Source organism: Ammospiza nelsoni, chromosome 18, assembly GCF_027579445.1.
Source record: "Ammospiza nelsoni isolate bAmmNel1 chromosome 18, bAmmNel1.pri, whole genome shotgun sequence".
NCBI lineage: Eukaryota > Metazoa > Chordata > Aves > Passeriformes > Passerellidae > Ammospiza > Ammospiza nelsoni.
The window spans coordinates 7,706,333-7,725,614 of record NC_080650.1 but is presented as its reverse complement, the minus strand read 5'-3'; the positions used below and the strand labels follow the sequence as shown (position 1 = coordinate 7,725,614).

Here is a 19,282-nt window from a genome sequence, read left to right as displayed (position 1 = left end):
TTTCCTCTGGGGCTAATCATCTCTGAATAATTGCTGCTGAAGTTGCAGGGGATTAGGTTAGAACTTGAAAAAACAAATACATTTTTAACTTCTGCATTCTATTGTTCCGAAGAGATCAAGAGGCTTTGCTGAATCTTCTGTAGATAAGCTGGTATGAAGTCCCTTCATCTCCAAATCATCCCTAAGGTTCAGACTGGGAAAAATCTGTGGAGGAAAGAGGCACAGAGGAAATGGGTTTGCATTCCATGGCCTTCACAGAGAAAACAAATATCCATTTCCCCTCCTGTTCTGCATTCCCATCAGTAACGGTGCTTGATGTTCTATTTACAGTTTGGTGAGGTTTATATAACCTTGGAAGGAATGAATGCTTGAACTAGTGCCAGGATCATCTTTATCAAGGCATCACTTTTGCTAAATGGTCTTTTATTATGCCAAAGGATGTGGTCCCCAGTTCAGCCAATTTCTGATTGCTAATCTGTCATTTTGGATTTATTGCTTAGTCTGGTTGTGCTTTTGCTCATTTGCAAGTGATGACCTGTTTTTTTAGAGCTGGAAAATGAAAATAGGCATAAAGATATTCTTGTTACTTACAGTAAATATGATGCAGAACAGATTATTTTGATGTTATAGTGTAAGTGGGCACAAACTTAGTTTGTAGTTTTGTGCCATATTTTTCCTACTCTGTAGACATCTTGTTAATAAAAATCTGTGAAGTTTTTGACAGGTAGTACTTCCAGAAAAATGTCAGGGCTGTGATTACATGAAAACAGCAAGGAATAAACTCCTCTGGGTTTCTCCAGTGAGCTACCCTGAGACTTTGGGCAAATCTTTCCACACTTCTGTTTTCAGTGGAGTTGGTCAGCAGTGGGCTCTGTATGGTAGAATGAACACAATGTTGAACTTGTTTTTCTCTCTGTTTTTCCACTTTTTGAATGTGTGTAACCCTTTGGCAAATGGGATAAAGAGCCCTGGATCAGTGTGGGAGTCAGGAGGGGGAACAGCAGTGGGGCTGCCAGGCTGGGGGGCAGCAGTGACCCTGTGGGATGAGGATGGGACAGGTGTGTGCAGGTACCTGCCTGCCCCTGCTGGGCTTGGGGAAAGCATTGTCTGGAGAGCTAAGGGACAAACTTCCATGGGAAGAGACAGCATGACTGCTGATGAAGACCTGCAGACCTGAGGGAAATTAAAACAGGTCTAAAGTTTAATTTATTTTGTGGGATGTTACTGCCCAGTGCAGGGGGCAGAATGCTTCAGCCTTGCCCTGTGAAGTGTGCAGTTTTAGTCCTGGAGAACTTCCTCAGAAGAAAACTCCAATTTGCAATGGGAATCTCTGAGGAATTAGAGTGCAAAACCTTGGGGTTTTTTCTTCTTCTTCGAGCAATTGCTTTTTTGGTTGTTTTTAGCTGTTTTTTGAAGGAGCAGTGCAGGCACAGCTCAATGGCTGTGAGTGATTTCTGCTCTTTGTGAACGTGTCCTATGGAAGACATTTATCTTCATGGTAACCCCATTTCCAAATTTTCAGGAATATTTTTTCCTGTCTTCAGTTAACAAAATTACTTGTGTTCTTTGGTATTGGAAGTATGGAAGTATTTTTAATCAAAAGAACTCTTACAGGAACATTCACTAGAAAATCCACTGTGCAGTTTTCCATCTTCCCTGTTCTTGCAGCATCTTCACTTATGCCTTACATAAGAAAGGCATGGGCAGAAATAATCAGACTTGGTGGAGGGGAAACATATCAGTGGGAAGTAAATACTGTTAATTTCTTAATATTTCTGCTCCTGTGATACCTGCATGTTGGTTGAGAAGTTGTTCATGTTGTTTAAACAGGAGTAGTGTCTGTATTGAGATGCAAATCTGTAGGTACAGCAGAGCTGTGTCCGTGGTTTCTGTTTAGGGTGTGGATTCTAATAAACAGATGTATGGTTCACTTTTAACTCTGTAACCTTAGCTCTCATTTTAAATGTTTGTTTCCTTTCTGGTTTGCTGCAGTAGTTACATGATTGTTTGAACTAAATTGTAGACCTGAAATAAGTAAACTAAGGGGCATTTATACCAAGGTTATGTTTATTCTTTTCCCTTTTGTTATCTGAGAATTTACAGGAATTATTTGTTTTAACAGATTTCCAAACATTGTTTCCTAGCTTCCTTCCACTTATGATGTGCATTGGCCCTGTGCTGTCATGTTTTAGCATCTGTTCTTTAGGGGATGAGCACAAATATATCAATGCTGCCCTTGCAAGTGAGAGGACTCTGCTGAGCAAGGTCAAAGTCATTTTCTGCCCTTGATGCTTGCAGTCCCCAACAGCAAAGGGAATGATGATGTTGACATGACATCAATTTCAGTCTTTGGTGTGATTCTTTTATATCCTCCTTTATTAAGAGCAGAGCTTTTTCTGTCTATTCAGTAGGTCCAGAAAGGTGAACATGAGCTGGTTTTGTTTGTACTGTAACGTGGAGGAACAGCTCTTGTGTCCTGTCCTCTACTCAAAGAGGAATTGCTGAAGAGACTGGCATGGTTGCTCCTTGAGCACAATAGAGCTTGGTTCCCTTTTCTTAATTTGACAACAATGTGCCTTGTTTTTTTCACAGGCCTTGTGCCTGAAAGGTTTTCTACTGGATTATTCTAAAATAACTTCAGAAACTTGCCATTCCTTGGCTAGTGGAAAAGACTGAGACTTCACCAGTAGGTCTCAAAATCACCACATGAGGATAGAAAAGGAAAATCTTTTAATGTTAGAGCAGAGTAGGTTTCCTGGGGCTTCTGTGCTACCTTATATTTGTGTCATATGCAGCATCTGCTTTATTCTGTGCTATGGGCATTTTTTTATCAGTTAAAGTTAAGAAAATGCAATTCTCAGTGCTATATTTAAGTCTTAAAATATAATGTTGGCTATTAGCAGAATTCTGCATTTGAGCAATCACCATAATATGTGTGCAGCAGTATCTCCCCCTGTGATTACTGAATGGTTTCTATTTTGGGAATGTTTCATGGCTCAGCTTGGAGTGCTCTTGGGAAAGCTCAAGTAGGAGAGCTTACAAAAAGCTAGTTTTATTCTGATGGTAAATCTGCAGGGAGGCAGTTCAAAAGACCAGGTGTCTTACATATTTACAAGTTGATCTTTGAAGCTTTTCTTTTTTCTTGTATCATGAAATCAATCCAGCATTGATTTTGGGAACTTTGTGCTTTTTCTTCCTCCTTCCTGCAATGTTTTGCCATCTTCTTGATCAGAAGTTTTTTGTTTCAAGTACTTAGCAGAAAGATGTAGATGGGTTTATAATAATCCTCACAGACTTAGCTGCATTTCATGCTGTTCCTGTGTGAATCTCCTTTTGTCAGAGGGCATCTCTGCAGCAGTCACAGGAACGTGAATTAGCCTCTCTGAGCCCTGTGCTGCTGCAGCAAGAGGATAAGTCCACAAGCCAGTGAGTTTTAGGCAGCTCTGGTACTGCTGGCTGTGCTGCAATCTTTTTTACTCTTTAGTTAATCTTCTGTTTCTTACGTTTTCCTAAATCTGTATCTGAGAGCAGGCCAGAAAAAGTGATATAGGCACTTGCAGTTAGTTTTTCTTGTTCTGTGATGTTTCTTTCCGTTTGTTGGATTTTTTTAAACAAAACAAAACAACAGCTCAACACCACATGCCTATATTCAAGCATTTGTCTCAGGTTCTTTTGCATTGAACCTGGTGGAGTAACAAGTATCACAAAGGTTAATGTGGTAGACTGGATGAAAACAGAGTATAATTGTTTAGACAGAGTGGTTTTTCAGTTAGTTTTCCCCCTGAAAATAAATGAAAGCACATCTCTACAGAAATGAAAAAAAAAGACATTGCTATACAAGCCTCAGATTTTTACATGATCTCTGGTTTGAGGTGGACTCATGGGTTATACAATGTGCATGGAAATAGTAGCCCATTTCCTTCCCACCTTATGAAATGGGGTTCTTGTAGTTCTGTATGTGGAGCTTCCCCACCTGCATTTGGAAGGAAGTACTCAGTCATTTGTAAAGCAAATTAGAGGCATTTGCATATGTACTTTGAAAATCCATATTAGTGTTCTTTCTTCTGTCTTAGGAACATTTGGTTTGATTAATATTTTTTCTTTTTTTGAAAAAACAACCAGCAAAGCATTATATATAAGTGGCCTTTTATGAAATGGAAGCTAACTTTTAAGTGTTATAAGAAAATGCCTTAAGCAAACAGTTTTTTCCAGGAAAAGTAATTGTTTAGATGTAAAAAATATTGCTGCTTAATATGTTTAGTCTGGTGTTCCAAATTTTATAAACAACTTTCTATTTCTCTTTTGAAATAGTTTTTAAATCTTGTTTTCATGTTTGGCTGGTACTGCTGCTAAAAATTAACAGAGTTCTCTGATAGTCACAGGATAAGTGTTCCCCATGATCTTACACTTTGAGCACCTGTATCAGAACAAAGCTGCTGCACTCAGGTGTAGCTCTGTGCACACCTAAAGGACATGCTTTCCTTATTGTGGGTTAAATGTTGATTCACAGTCTGCAAGCATAGCTGGCTTCCAAAGATCTGGATTCTATTGCTTTATTTTCCTTATAACTATTCTTATAAATCTGTTGTGAAAGTTACATGTACTGAACTCTAGAATAAGAGATGGAGAAAACCAAAATATTCAGTTATGTGAATTATTGAACATTTCCAGTTTGTGAAGAAAAAAATAGGATCTGTGCTCTATCATGGAAAAAAAGTTTTAAGGTTTCTTGGATTTTTGGATTCTTGGATTTTTGGATTCTTGAATTTTCTTCCCATGCAATTGTTGTGAACACTTGGGTGTGTTTCTCTTCCAGCTGCGCCGCATGCAGGAGATGATTGCTCAGATGCAAGCCCAGATGAGGATGAAGCCTGGTGATGACTAAGGTGCTTAACATCTGGATGTATCAGGTATTGCTTTTCTGACTTCTTTTCACCTCTCACATAAGGTTTTGGCAATGATTATTGTTAATTTGGCCTTGCATTTACTGTACTTAATAGGAAAAAGTGATGTCATGAGTAGACTAGAAAATATATTTGCCAGTGTTATCTTGCAGTTGTTTGTAAGACCTGTAAATCCTTCTCTTCAGTGCCTTACTTTTGGATCATCAGGCTTTGCTTCTGTTAGCACAAGCTGGTCAGAAAGTTAGTTTGATATGTAAACAAAAGATAGTGTTTGGGGGTATGTAGGCTGCTGAGTTTTTAACAGTTTTCTCAAAGATTCAGACAGAATTTTGGTCAGGTGTACTGAATACAGACTCCCTTGATATGTCTGATGTATTAGGAGAGATCAGAGTGAGTGAAGAAAAAAATTCCTGTAGCACATACTCATTCTTTCTTCTGGTAGAATTTTTCTTTTAAATGCAAGAACAAAAAATTGAAGGATATGAGAAGCCTTGTTGCTTAATACTTCAGTTTAATACTCTAGTTGTGATTGCTGGTCTTGTGGAATGTAAAGCTTGAATAAAATGGATTATATTATCCCTTATGACCTTGTGTCAGCTGCCAACATTCCAAGCCTAAAATAAGGAGATTTTTTTGTTGCCTTTATTTGAACCTTCAGTCTTCCTGTTTACATAAAAAAAAAGAAAAAAATCATTAAGAAATAAACTTATTCCCTGGATTCTCAGTTAAGTTGATGGTTTTACTGGTATGGACACTGATATATCTGAGTGAAGTACTTAAGGGGAATTTACTAATTCAGTCTCAGGTTTCTTACAGTCACAGTTCCAAATGTTGCAGATGGAGGAGTCTTCACATCATGTCTTCCAACTTCCATACTAAGATATGTTTTCCCAGAGCTGGAAATCTAAACACTGAGGATAATTCTGTGGCTGACCACATGGTGTACATGAAAGCAGTGTCTGACAGAAAGCTCTCATTGTCCAGCCAGGAGCTGGTCATTTTGCAGCCTGTTCAATAGTGTTAAATACTATAGACTGAATTGAAGGTTCAAAGTTTTCACTTTGACTTTCTTGCCATGTGGCCAAATTCTTACCACTTGTAGAAATGGTTATTTAGTATAGGAAAGCTTTTTAGTGTAAATTATTGTTACTGTTTTTTGCTAAGGAACTCAGTTCCTTGTAGGATTTAGAAATCATGTTTAATCACACAGCACCTTCAAACTCATACTCAATAAGAAAAACTCACCATAAATCTACCCTTGTCCACAGCTGCTGTTGGCAGGGCAAAGGATGGCAAGGGGTACAAATATATTCAGAGTTCTTTGCTCAGCTCCTAGATGCTGCCTTTGCCGTGCAATCAGGCTCTGAGGGCTGATGGGATGTAGTATTGCCATTAATGGTTAGCCAGAAATGGCCCCAGATCCCCTGTGTTTCACTGCTTCTGGCAATACTGGAAATGGCCTTTATAAAAAGGAACTGGAGCATGGTTTGTCCTAGGCTGAATCTGCAGCCATGGCTACTTAAGTAAACAGAGTTCTGAGCATGCTCATGTCTGTCCTAGGGAAATGTTCTTCTGTAGATACCTCACTCTGCTAATCTGGAGTGCAGCTTGCACCACTCTGTTTGTTAAGCAGACTTTGCAGATTTAAGTGTTCCCATGATCTTGTTGTGATTTGAACTAAATCTTGAGGTGAAGTTAATTGGGCTGAAATACTTGAGTATGGATGATTCTGAGAAGAATTTGAATGAGATCCTCATACATGGAGGTCCTGCTGCTACTTTGGAATTTGCTAAGCTACATTTCTGCAGCTGCTGTGGAAATCATTGTTTGACAGATTGCTTTTAGGGAAGACTTTGGAACTTCTGGTTTTGTTACCCTTGAGAGAGAGTGATAGATTGATTTTTTTTTTTTTTTTAGAGTAATTTTTTGGCCAGTGTGCAGTCAGCACTGGATATGCAGTCCCCCTAAAGCAGGGTGTTGCTGTGTGATCCTGGCTGCATGTGGAAGGGAATCCTCATCCAGAGCTTAGCCTTGGGGGAGTTTCTCTCATGCATGTGAACTGACTTTGCAACTTAGGAGGTGTGATGAGTTCAACCTCCACCATTCCCATCAGATTTATTTGCTGTTTTTTTATTGAAATCACTATTTCTAGAGAAACCAGGAAACTTGTAATTAACACAGTGGTTAACAGAGCCAAACTGCCAACAAATTTAAATGCAGTTGGTATTAATCTTTTTGTTCTATCACAGTTTATCTTGAACATCTCTCAGGTTCTAGTTTTACAGGAACTTTAAAGGATCACCTGTCCTACTGAAAGCACAGTCTCTCCTCCCATTGCTCTTTTGCACCCTTACTTTGTGCTGAGAAAAATATGTGACTTTATAAACAGAGAGTTTATGTAAAAATTAATATTTTCATTCTTTTTATTTTGGATACATACTAATTTTTGTGTTTTCCTCAAAAGTCTCTTAAAATACTTTCCCCTACATAAAGCAGAGTTTTCAGGTATTTTGGGAAAAGTGGGGTGTGGTATGGTATGAAGACCTTTATAGGTAAGAGCTGGAGAATAAACAATAGGGTAATGAAATGTGTTAATATCAAATATGTGAAATGCCCACTTCTGATTTCAGGTGTATTTTGGAGTGGGGAGGAGATTGCTGACTGCTTTGGGGTTTTCTAGGAGGAGCATTGCATAATGATTAAAAAAGTGCTAAACCCAAATTGTTGCCAAAAAGACTGGGAAGTCTGTGTTACCAGAAAGTGCTACACAAATGGGATGACTGGAAGATCTGGTTTGCCTGATCCCTTTTGAGTAGGGCCATCTTTAAAGGTTTTATGGAAAAAGCAAAGGGAGAATTCACTTCAAACAGTTTCCTTTACTTTCAAGGCTGGAATAAGAGAATAAAGGGAGTGACAAAGGCAAAATTTAGATGTAGGGAATACACTCAAAGTTTCCAAAGAGGGCAGACAGATTTCTTGCTGTGGAGAAGTAGAATCCTGAAAGGGAATGAAGATGAGTGGAGACTGGGTTAGAGGTAGGAAAGGAAGATGATTTTGGCACACTTGTCATTGCTGTTTCCAACTGCAGTTTCTGACAAAAGCCTGTGAGAACAGATTGTGGTGATGAAGATCTTTTGAGTGTAGCCCTGACAAATGTGTGTGTGTTGACCTACACTTTTGTCTCTTTCCTTTCAACATTTAATAACTTCTGTGTGCAACTACTGCAGGTGGAGCATTCAATAAGAGCACAGCTAGACACCAGAATATTCTTAGAATAAGCAGTAACAATTTTTTTACCCTGACTTTTGATATTCTGCCCTTGCTGATCTTTCTCGGATTTGTTTTTTCTTGGAAAACACAAGACACTGCTATAAAGTGTAGGAGCTCATTGGTTCTTATATTTGACAGTTCACATGAAGGATTGAAGAGAAAGATGGAAGGTGAAATAAGGTAGCAAAACCTAAAACACATTTAGTTTTATTTGGGTGCTCAAATATGAAATGCTTTTGGAATATGCCTGCAGTAACTCCAATAGCATATTTACAAGTTTCTGAACTTGTCCATCTCAGATGAGCAATTATTATGAAAAGCAGGAATAATTATACCAAGTGTAATGGTTATTGGTGGATGTTTCTTCCCTTTCCTTCTCTGCTTCTCAAAGTGTATCTCTTTGCAATCTGTTTTCCTCTTGTTATTCTTACAAATCTGATTTGTCTGTCTTCACTCAGTTTCAAGATCATACTGGGACAAATCAGTAACAGAAGCCAGGCTGTGGAATGCTAATACAGCCATCTGGAAATATAGTTATAGTTAGGAAAATATATTCAGACAAAAAAGAAACCCAAGCATCTTGCACTTAAAATATCTGTAGGATGTTGAAAATTCTATTAGTATAGCTTGTGATTTCCACAAGCGTTTTAAAGCCTCCTGAGCACATTAACACTGTTCTAGTTCTTGATAAGAACAGTGCTAAAGACACCAAACAGCTCCTTCTTTCTCCCAATGAATTGACATCATTTAACAGAAGAACAAAAAGCACTGTCATAGCAACCAGCCTTCTAAAATGGTGCTGCTGAATGCTGAATTGATCTGATGAGAAATGTCATTTGAGGAAGTAGAGATGATGTTGTAGTTTTTTTGGCAGCTGAAATTGAGAGCCCAGAGAACGTGAAGCTTGGGCAAATTTGTAGTATTTGTAACAACTGCCTGGCACTGCCAGTGGATGTTTCTCTGGCTAGAAACTAGAGCAGGAGAGTGCTGTAAGTGTCCAGCTCTCCTCAGCTTCTCTGACTGTGCAGAAGTCAGCAAGCCCTGCATTGATGGGCTGGCAGAAGCTTTTTCACCTCTAGAGAATAGACTTCTGTTGGAAATTGTAAGGTAACATGAGGAACCTGAAAATGTGTCAGTGCCACTTTTCCCTAAAGAAACAGAGGAACATTTCTGATAGTTTTGAAGCTTGGATACTTAGATGTGACTCTGTGGTTATCACCCCTACTGACATATTAAACTGATGAGCACTGGTAATCAGTTTAAAGGCCAATTTTGTAATTTACTGTTAACTTGGCTGATGATGTTTCCTGTGGGGAAGTCTGAGGTCTTGCTACAGAGTAGCAAAGGAAAGGGAACAAACTTGAAGCAGTGAAGTCAACAGAGGGTGACTGAAACACCAGAAAACCAAAATGTTTGGGGTGTGGTGACAAAATGAGTCAAAACCTACAGCAGAGCACTGGTGTCATCCAGTCCTCCTCTGCCTTTTGGAAAGATGCCATTTCTCAAAGTTCTTGCTGATGATGGGACACTCAAAGGGCAGTAGTTATCATAAAATGGGTGATATTTGAAGAAAAACAATTGAAGTGAGTGAGAAAATATAGCTGCTTATCAAGCAAATTTCTCTCATTTGGAGTTCAGAAGTGAGCACAGAGGTGCCAAGTCACCCTGTGTTGTAATGGTGGTCTTGGAAGAGCTGAGGGGACAAACCCATTTCCTTTAAAAGGTGTTCAAAATCTTCATAAACACAGGACTCTGAGCTGTGTGACCACTGGATCAGGGTGCCCGTGTATGTAGTACATGCTAGTTATGCTGCTTACTGAGAGAGTTTTGTTTTAATGGCCCACTGGAGAAATATTCTCTTTGTTCAATGGTGGTGTGAACTCACGTTGCAGATGGAGGCATTTGTTATTTGTTAACTCTGGGTGTTGGTGAAATGAGCGTGGGAGGCTGTAAGGTTGGTCTAGTAAAGCTGGAGGTCAAACTTGTCAAGAATAGTATCAACCTAATTGTATCATAAAATATTGCCTTACAAGGAGATGAGGAAGAAAGAGCAGTGAAATGAATCCATGTTAAAATTACAAGCATACTTTGCCCAAGTGTGTTCTAGGAGCTTGTAAAATGTAGGTATTGTGTAGCTAATGCTGCTAACATCAATGCACAGCTGTGCTTAGAACCCAAAGCTTTGTGTTTATTGGAAATTCCAGTCTTTTTGTGAGTCTGAAACATGAGTTACAGTTTCTTCTTGAGGTATGTTCTGTAACAGATTAGAGTTGGGCAGGCAGTGGCAGAAACCAAATTTCTATTTCAAACTCAAAGTAGCAGTGTAGCACAACAGGTTGAGTTTGAATTTGAGTATTGAATTTGCTCAGCAATTTATGGACTCTGGCTTTAAAGCTTTATTGCTACCTTGCTTGTTTAGTTGTTATTAGAAGTGATGGGCTCCTTAAAATGAGAAGGAGTTGTGTATTGAACAGAACTCCCACAGTGGGAAGGGCAAAGAGCAAAGCACATGGCTCTGTATCCTCACTGTAGTCTGGATGGGTGTTACAGTGTATTTCACGAGTAAATTGGCAAAGAAACACAATAGGATATTTCTGTTTTCTCCATCCACATGAGCACTTAGTTTAATCTAACTTCTTCTGTCAGGAAAGAGTATATTTTTGGGACTGGAGAATTTGAGGTGTATCCCCTGAGTTCCAAATCTGACACAACTTTTTAAGCAGGATCCAATCTTCAGAGAAGGCTGGGATTCACCTTTCTTTGTAGCAGCCTTTTTGATTGGCAAGTAACTGGAGAAATATCCAAAACTGGTAGTTATTTTTGAAATTACAGACCAGTATCCCTTTTTTTTTTTTTTGGCCTCGGGGACACTGCTATATGAATGCTTGAAAGAAATATCTGCTTTCCTGCTTTACCTTAGCAGTGTTGGTGCATGATGTTGAGCTTGCTGCCTGCCCTGTTTAGCTGGGTGGTTTGTTTCCCTCAGCAGCAATAATGCTTCAGAGAGCAGGCCAAGGTTGATGTGCTGTGTGCAGGACTGTTGAGAGGAGCTGTGACGCTCTCCTTGTGTTCTTGCAGGCTGAGGGGGGGTGTGGGTGCCTAAGAAGTTATGTAGCTAAAAATAAGTTCTCATTTAGAAGCTCTTATTGGACATTTGTGATAAATATTTGGGACCAAACTGCTCAGCTGATCTGGTTGCAATGTAGGTGCCTGTGCTGCAGGAACTGCAACTCTCCATTCCCTGGATTATGCTGCTTTGCTCAGAGGGGTCTGACAGCCCCCAGTGCTCTGACAGTGCTGAGAGTTTGTCCTTTCTAATGCTCTGTTTTCCACTTTTGTTCCCAGCAGCATACGGTTCTCTAAGTGGATGGGTGCTCTCTTTTCTTTGCCCGTGGTAACGCTCAAATGCTAAAGCTGGATGCCACAGACCAAGACCTGCATTAAAACACAAAGTCTGAAGATCGTGTTGTAAACCTGCTTGTTTTATATAATCATTGTTATTCAACTTATAGTGTATCTTTTTTGATTCCTTTCATAACACTGTCTTCATACTTACCAATGTGGTTTTATTATCCTTCCTGTACCTTTTTATTCAGAAACTGCCAAGAGTACACTGTTTGGACTAGTCATTGTGGTGGGTTTAAAGAATTAATCATATATCTGCTAGGTTGTTCTGAACAGTTTTGTGGTTAATACTAAGACTTTGTGGCCTGTTTACGGTAACTGTACCTGTGTTTGCACAGTATTATAACTTTCACCTGCCATTTTAGGTTATTATGTATCGTATCGGTTTTTCAGAACTTCCTCTGTGCTTTTGTTGCTTTTGAAGCTTCGTCTCTGGTGATTTGCATTTGTGTGATGTATGAGAAAATGTCAGAAACGCTGATGAGTCACCAGTGGTTGGAAAAAGCTGACTTTTCTAAACGCCGTGCCTTAACACACCTAAACACTCCACACACGAACACCTTGTGTGGATGTCTCTGAGGTTTGGCTTCAGGTCTCAAGAATTGATGGCAAAAATTTGTCACAGGCATTTCTATCTGTCAGCTGAGCGATGGCATGTCGTGATTTTTTTATATATACCATAGCACTACTTTGAAGTTTTGTAATAAATTGTATGAATGTGGAAAATGTTGATTTTCTTTTTGGGGTGGTTTTTCTTGTTTTATTTTGCCTTTTCAAGCTAATGTATGAAATGCTTTAATGGCATTGTGCACAGTGCATATTCAAAGGTGTTGTGATGTTTACCCTGGGATACGAAGGTGTTTTCTAAAGTTTGTATATCTGCAAACTGCATTGATTTCATTTCAAAACAACTTTTAAAGTGTTTTACCTATAAGTTAGGTAGCAAAGCTTCACATCTATTTTTTCCAAAGTCCATTAAGCACCTGCTGCTGTCTTTGGGTGGATGAATATCTTGGAAAATCTGATCACACACCTTGCTTTATAAGTTCATGAATGTTGTTATTTCTTTTATGTCATTGCTGAGTTATAGCTCTATTCTGCATGCTTTTGTAGTCTTGTGTGTTTTATATATGCACAAGTGTAAATTACTTTCCAAATATGGGATTGAGACACTTTGTCTTCTGTACTAAATTGGGGTGTCTTTCATGTAATGATTACCCCTAATTTTGCTGTCTAGCAATGAGTGTTTAATCAGGATAGCATTCACAAATGATTGGCATTACTGGGATGCATATTTGGCTTGCTTGGAGTTGAACTGCATAAAATGGACATTACCTTGTTACTTCAGTGGCTGCTGTAACGAAGTTGAAAGAAGAAATGGACTGACAGATTTGCATTCACACAAATTTTCTGCCATTTTTATGAAGATTTGAATTTAACCCTGTCTGTCCAGAGGGCCAAGGTGAGAGATTTAATGGCAAACTTTTTCTCATAATTTGTGTTGTCATAAAAATGTGCTGTTATTTGCACATTTCTTGTTTTTCTTCCAGGATTTTGCATCATATTTTGCAACCCTCTTAATTATGTGCTGTTTGTGCTTGTGAGAGTCAGGACAGCCACACCCCTCCTGAGAAACACAGACTTCAGTTGGAGACCTTAGGTACAAGCTAGATTAGCTCTCTGAGCAAAGGTGGCATGAAAGCTTTGCCTTTCAAAGCCACCTAGGACAATAGGGAAGTAGACTCTCAAGAGCATCTAGTCTTTAATTTTATTAAAAACAGAGGAGTTTTTTCTCTCTCTTTAAAGCAAGGCACCTAAAGTCACCTTCACAGGTCTTGTGTAGGAAGCCTCAGTGAAAAGGTTTTTACTTGGTGATACTGAGTGCTGATTGATAGTCTGTACTTTCTTTGGGTTTGTGCATTCCAGATGGAGCATTTTGGCTCAAAGTTTGAGATCTATTTTAATAATTGTCCAAGAAGGGCTTGTAGAGCTGCTGATTCCATATGTGAGTATTTTCCTTTCAATGTAGTTTTATTTTTTTATGCTTTCTACCACTTCTTTGATCTTGACTGATGTTAGTTTTCAGTTACATTTGAACTTGGTTTTGTTAAAATACTTAACAGCTTACTGGGGGAATATACAGTTGTTAAGCCAAGTCTTTGTACTGTGGAGCTCTCTGGACAGAGGACACTGGCTGGAGCTTTCTGACTTTGCATTTCAGCTCCCATAGGTGTTGGCAGTCCCAGGACCTTGCAGGACAAGTCCCTTGCTCTGAATTTCATCCTGGCCTTCTCCAGACCGACATTTTCCAGCACTGGGACAAAGTGCCCACATGTAAATTTTTAAATGACTGTTCAGCAGGATCAAAGAGCATTTCACTGCAGTTCTTTCAGTCTTCATTAGTTTTAAAACACTGTGGCAGACTATAAAAGAAGACTCAAGAAAGGCTGATTGGCTTGTTGGTGCCTTTAATTGTGGTGCAGAGTCTCTGATGGTGTCAGGCTTTCTAGCATATAAAAACAAGGAAATTTGCTGACAATTACCTGATTCATTTTTTTCTGATGCTTTGAATCAATGGCTAAAAGTGAGCTAATGTGGGTTTAAAATGTATGTGCCTCGGATTGCCAGGCCTTGGAAGTGTCTCCTTGTTTTGTTATGAGGGATGTTTTGAATGAGAAGGTGGAAGAAATGCCAAGATAAATGCTGTGATGACTACAAGGATTTGAACAGTTGGTATTGTGGCATCAGTGTCACATTTGTTCCCAGGCAGGGCAGTGCCCTTCAGTTATGCAGCCATCACTCTGCCAAGCTTATCCTGTCCTGTATTCTGAAGAGTTTCAGGTCTGATCATTTGCCTGTCCTTGAAATGGTGAAGACATGACCCCTCCCTGCAGCCATGGAAGTCAGGGGAAGGATCTGGGTGTCCTTAGTGTTCACATCCCATTCTCCTTTCTTCTCTGCTGTTGAGTTTTCTATGACTTGTTCTCATGTCATGTGCAACTGCTGCTTTTCATTTAAGTTCTCTCTTGCCTTGTCTTAAAGAGTTATGCTGACAGCTTTTACCTAAAATAACTTTTCATATAACCTCTTTAAAAATTTTTAGTGGAAACAGAGCACACATTCCTACTTCACACAGCATGGTTGCAGTATGATTCAGGACTTCCCACTGTATTTTGAGATGCTAAATCTGGAAACACATTTCCTATTTACTCCATTTGTGTTTGGGTTTTGTATTTTTTTTAATACTGTATTCGCCCTTCTCGGTGCTGTGTTTCTGTTCGAGAGCAGGGAGTGCTGCCTTTTATAGTGTTTAAACCTTCAGGGGTGTGTAGGGTGGCTGCGGGGGTTATTCCTGCCCATCAGCCGGGCCCGGGGCTGTGTTCGCCAGCCGGTGGCTCGGGGCGGGGCTGGAGGGGGGGATCGCTCCGGTGCTCGGCCGGCGGATCCCCTGCCCTGGCCGGCTCCGGCAGCCCCCGGCCCGGCTGTCACCGGCGGGTCCCCTGCCCTGGCCGGCTCCGGCAGCCCCCGGCCCGGCTGTCACCGGCGGGGGCGGGCCCGGGGCGGGCTCGGCTCCCGGGATTGGCGGCCCCGGGCGGCCCCGGCCCCTCAGCGGCGGCGCGGGGCGGCCCCGGCGCTCGCACTCGCTCAGTCCCCCGGCCAGGCTCGCACACACGGGCACGGCTGTCGCTCCGGGCAGGCACCATGAGCACGGCCATGCGGTACAAGAGCAAGCTGGTGAACCCAGGTGAGGCGGCGGGTCCGCGCGGCCGCTCCGCCCCGCGGCCCGGCGCGTCCCCCTCGCCTCACTGTGTCTCCTTTTCTCTCCCCGCTGCCGGTTCCCCCCGCGGGCATCCCGCCCTGGCCGCGCCGCCCCGCAGAGGAGAAGCAGGTAGGTGAGCTCGGCTCTCCGCGGGGATGCGGCTGCTACCTGGGCACGGCGGCCGCTTGGCCGCATTCATCCGGGAAATAGGCGCTTTGCCTGCCGCATCCTCCCGGATTTTGGCTTGGCTTTCTTTTTTGTCGCTGCCTTTGGGTGTGTCGAGCGGGTTCGGATGGAGAAAGGCGGCGCGGGGCTGGCAGAGGCGTTTGGGTATTGGGAGCACGTCTCGCATCCCTCTCCCCTCCGCAGCACAGATGCGCAGACACAGCCCCGCTCCTGCCGCTCCTTGGTGCTGCAGCCGATCGGCACCTCGCAGGCGGCCAGGATTTGGGTGTTAGGAAACATCTGTTTTGCTTTGCAAAGCTAATAGCTATTTGGAGACATGCCTTTGAGTCCTGGAGAGAGAGGAGGGGTGATGCAATCAGATGACATCGACAGGTTTTTTTGTTGTCTATTTGGTATTTGGAAAGATTTAGGATGTTTGAAAAGAAGAGGAATCTTCCTCTGCAGAGCTTGAATGCTTAGATGAGGGGTTATCAGGGTCCTGTGTGTTCCTCAGTACCCATCATCACGGTATAGGGAAGTCTGCTGTAAAGGAAAGAGCCTTTCTGTCTCACAAGGGTGGGGATGGAGATGATGGTTAACACAGCAGAGCAGTGCATGGGAAGAATCTCACCCCACTCCCAGCCTGGTTTACAGTTGCCTTTGAGTCCAGTCTTTCTCTGAGGCTCCAATTCTGTATGAAGCAAACACCTTGCCTGCTAAGACCCTAGTACTGCACAACCTTTTTGGGCCACAAAAAAAGCAAACTAGCTTTGTAGCAGCTTGGATATTTACCTGGCCATGGCAAGAAATGGTGTTTCCCTATATAATGCAGACTTGGCACTGTGCATTTTGTGAGCTGCTAACTGCAGTGATGAGAAGAACAAAGTAAATCTAGGAGTAATAGGATAATGGGATCACCAGAAGCATTTTTCCCAAGGTAGTTTAAATTTTGCTAGTATTTTATAGTTATTTGTGAATATTGCATTTAATTCTTGTTATATTTATGGATGAAAGCAATCCAGAATGTGTTCTGACACCGTGGAATATCTAGTGTAAGCTGTGAAGTGGGGAGAAGCTTTGTGACATCCCCCCCAAATCCTGCTGTTCTACAGTTCATGTTTTTAAATGAAGAGGGAAGCGGGTTCTGTACAAGGTTCCTTTCTGTGCATTCCCTAGGGCAAGAAGCAAGGTAGAGATCAGAGGAGTCTGTTGTAGATATTATCATAACTCCTGAAGGCTCTTGTCACACTGCATAGGCAGAAGTGGGCTGGAGTCTGTACCCCAAAGAGCCCGTGTGTCCAGGCCAGTGCAGTTCCAGCTGGGCAGAGGAGAGCTTTCCTGCAGTGTGGAGGAGGAGTGAGTGTGTGTGTGTGTGTGTGTGTGTGTGTGTGTGTGTGTGTGTGTGTGTAACCGCGTGTCTTACGCTGAGTGTAGAGTGGCTCCTGCATGACAGAGCACAGTTCATTATGGGTTTGGGCCAGGCCTGTTACTTGTGGATGGAAAGGGAAAACCAAGCTGTGAACACAAAGCAATCTGTTAAAATTAGACTGAATACACAAAAGTATAAATTATTTTTATTTAGCATTTTTAAGAGCAGGATTCTTCTGCCTGCTCTCAATCTTTTTGCATCTGACAGCAGATAACAATTGAAAGGATTTACTAAGGCTGTAGTTCTTGTCTGAATTGATTTTTAAAAAAATTATTATAAAAGCTGGTTTTTAATGAATATTTGGGAAATGAAGGGAGCTTCTTAGAGGGCAGTACAATAGATTGTATATAAGTAGGGTTGCCTTTGGTAAAGTCTTAATAATATTCATGACTTACAAAGTCCGTGGAATGGAACAATGTGCTGTCAGAGAACGTGTGTTCATCCTCCCTCACAGCATGGTCAGGGCTGATGCATTGTCTGCGTTCAGGGTACTCTGATTTGCAGGGTACTCTGGGCTCCTAATTACTGCCATTCATCAGGAAAAAATAACGGGAGATTCTCCAGCTCTCTGATTTCCAAGGAATGACCTCTTAATTACTGAAGTCGGTGGAGGTTGCATCCTGGTCTCTGTGTGCAGAGCATCCAGCCTTCCCAGGGGAAGGGTTGTGGTTTAAGAGCTTGGGCTGGTGTGGAGATCTATGGCAGGTTGCCTGGTGACACCAAGCTCCTCAGTTTTATTATACCTCAGTTCAGCACCTCTTGGAGAGGGATGGTTTCTTTCCTAGCAATTTCTTCGTGATCCAGTGGTAAATAGAGATTCTCATGGTGAAGCTGGGTAGGAAATGAAGAAATGACTAATGTCACATGTGCAGAGGAGTAGGCCCCATGTAGGGAAACCCAGCAATTTGTCAAGAGTTTGACAGGGCAAGTACAGCAGATGGGTGCTCTGCCAAAGCCAGAGGTGTTGCTGTGGGAGGAGTAAAGGTGAAACCTTGGGAGTACCTGGTTAAACTGGAGTCTCCTGGCACACTCGTGCAGAACATGCCCCCTAGCTCGTGTTGATGGCTGTGTGTGTGTGTTTGGGGTGTTACCTTGCTGTGTCTCTGAAGCTGGCTCCTGCCCATTCAGGTTCATGTCTGTCATGTTCTTTGAAGTCATTGTTTCTTTTTAAATCAGGAGGATGGGAACCTCTCCTTCCCAAGTTGATCTCTCCCCACCCCATCAACTTGCAAAGTTGTTTGGGTGTGGGAGCAGAGACTATCTGGTGGATCCAGTTCTTTCAGTGGGTTTGAAATTACAGGGCTGTGCCTTTTGCATTCAGTTTAATCTTTTTTTTTTTTACTTGAACTTATTTTTAAGTGGTCTGCTTGTCAGTAACATATATATGGGGGTCTGTGTATGGAGAAGATGCTGTGCAAAAAGTACTTTGATTGGAGGAGTGGTTTCAGTTTGAGTCATTGAAAACTGAATTCATTGCTCTTATGTTTCAGTTTTTGAGAATCTGGGGTTTATATGTTAAAAATTTACATTCTGACTCCTTTGGTTTTTTCTTATAAAAATGGAGCAGAGATTTCTATCATTCCTGCAACAGCAGAGATGTCTTCTATCTAAAATAGCAACTGTGCCAACACAGAGCATAATTTTTAAGGTCAACTTTCAACCCCAGCCTTGCCTACCAGAGAACACTGGCTGGTGGAAATCCCCCAGTTCCCTGCTAATTTGTACTGAACTGCCTTCTCCTTTCCTCTACTGAACTTATGGAGAAATAGGCCCAGATGGGCTACAGGTAAGTGTTTCTCCTGAAGGACTGAACTCTGTGCAGAGCTGAGACACTCAGGGTAGTTGTAGATACTGCCCATCAACTGAGGACAACTCAGTGCAGGCAGCTGCTGGTGACCAAGAACAGATTAAGAGGAGGGAAAAGTGGTGATTCCTTATGCTTGCCTTGAGCTGGTTGAATATGACCTAATGTGACCTCAGTTTCTATGTAGATACCTATGGGGGAGAATTGATTAACTGAGTTTGGTGAAACATGTGATGAGAAGTATCATCAGAGTGGTAGGTTCTCTTGTACAGGAACTGTACAACAAAAACCATAAGCAGAGCTAAGTCTTTACAGAATCTCCCCAAAGTCTCTGCTGGAGTAGCTTGGAGGACTTGTACCTGCACTGTTCCTTTGTAACATTTCCATCTTTCACCTAAATGTTTTTCTTACAATAACAGTTCTTGTATCTTGTGGCTAGAAGAGCGTTGTTGCTTGTGCAGAAAATAGGGAATCTGGAAGGAGAACAGACTACCACTGACTCTTTAATTTTCTCAGAATTAAACCAATTATTTTATAATTGTGAT

General features: G+C 41.5%; 2 protein-coding genes across 3 annotated transcripts in view; both read left to right on the top strand.

Moving 5' to 3' along the window:
- LOC132081660 (septin-2) overlaps positions 1 to 12,305 on the top strand; it is a 29,503-nt gene extending 17,198 nt beyond the window's left edge. Inside the window, exons 12-13 of one of the 2 annotated variants that reach the window (XM_059485512.1) lie at positions 4,817 to 4,910; positions 11,520 to 12,305. In XM_059485512.1, coding sequence (XP_059341495.1) covers positions 4,817 to 4,885 — 69 coding nt within the window. In that variant the 3' untranslated portion in view covers positions 4,886 to 4,910; positions 11,520 to 12,305. The remainder of the gene's footprint in view (positions 1 to 4,816; positions 4,911 to 11,519) is intronic. The other variant, XM_059485511.1, reaches the window with a different exon arrangement.
- Positions 12,306 to 15,442: 3,137 nt separating this feature from the next.
- Positions 15,443 to 19,282, top strand: part of SEPTIN5 (septin 5) — a 41,943-nt gene continuing 38,103 nt past the window's right edge. Inside the window, exon 1 of the mRNA XM_059485510.1 lies at positions 15,443 to 15,468. The gene's annotated coding sequence lies outside the window, so the exon portion shown is untranslated. The remainder of the gene's footprint in view (positions 15,469 to 19,282) is intronic.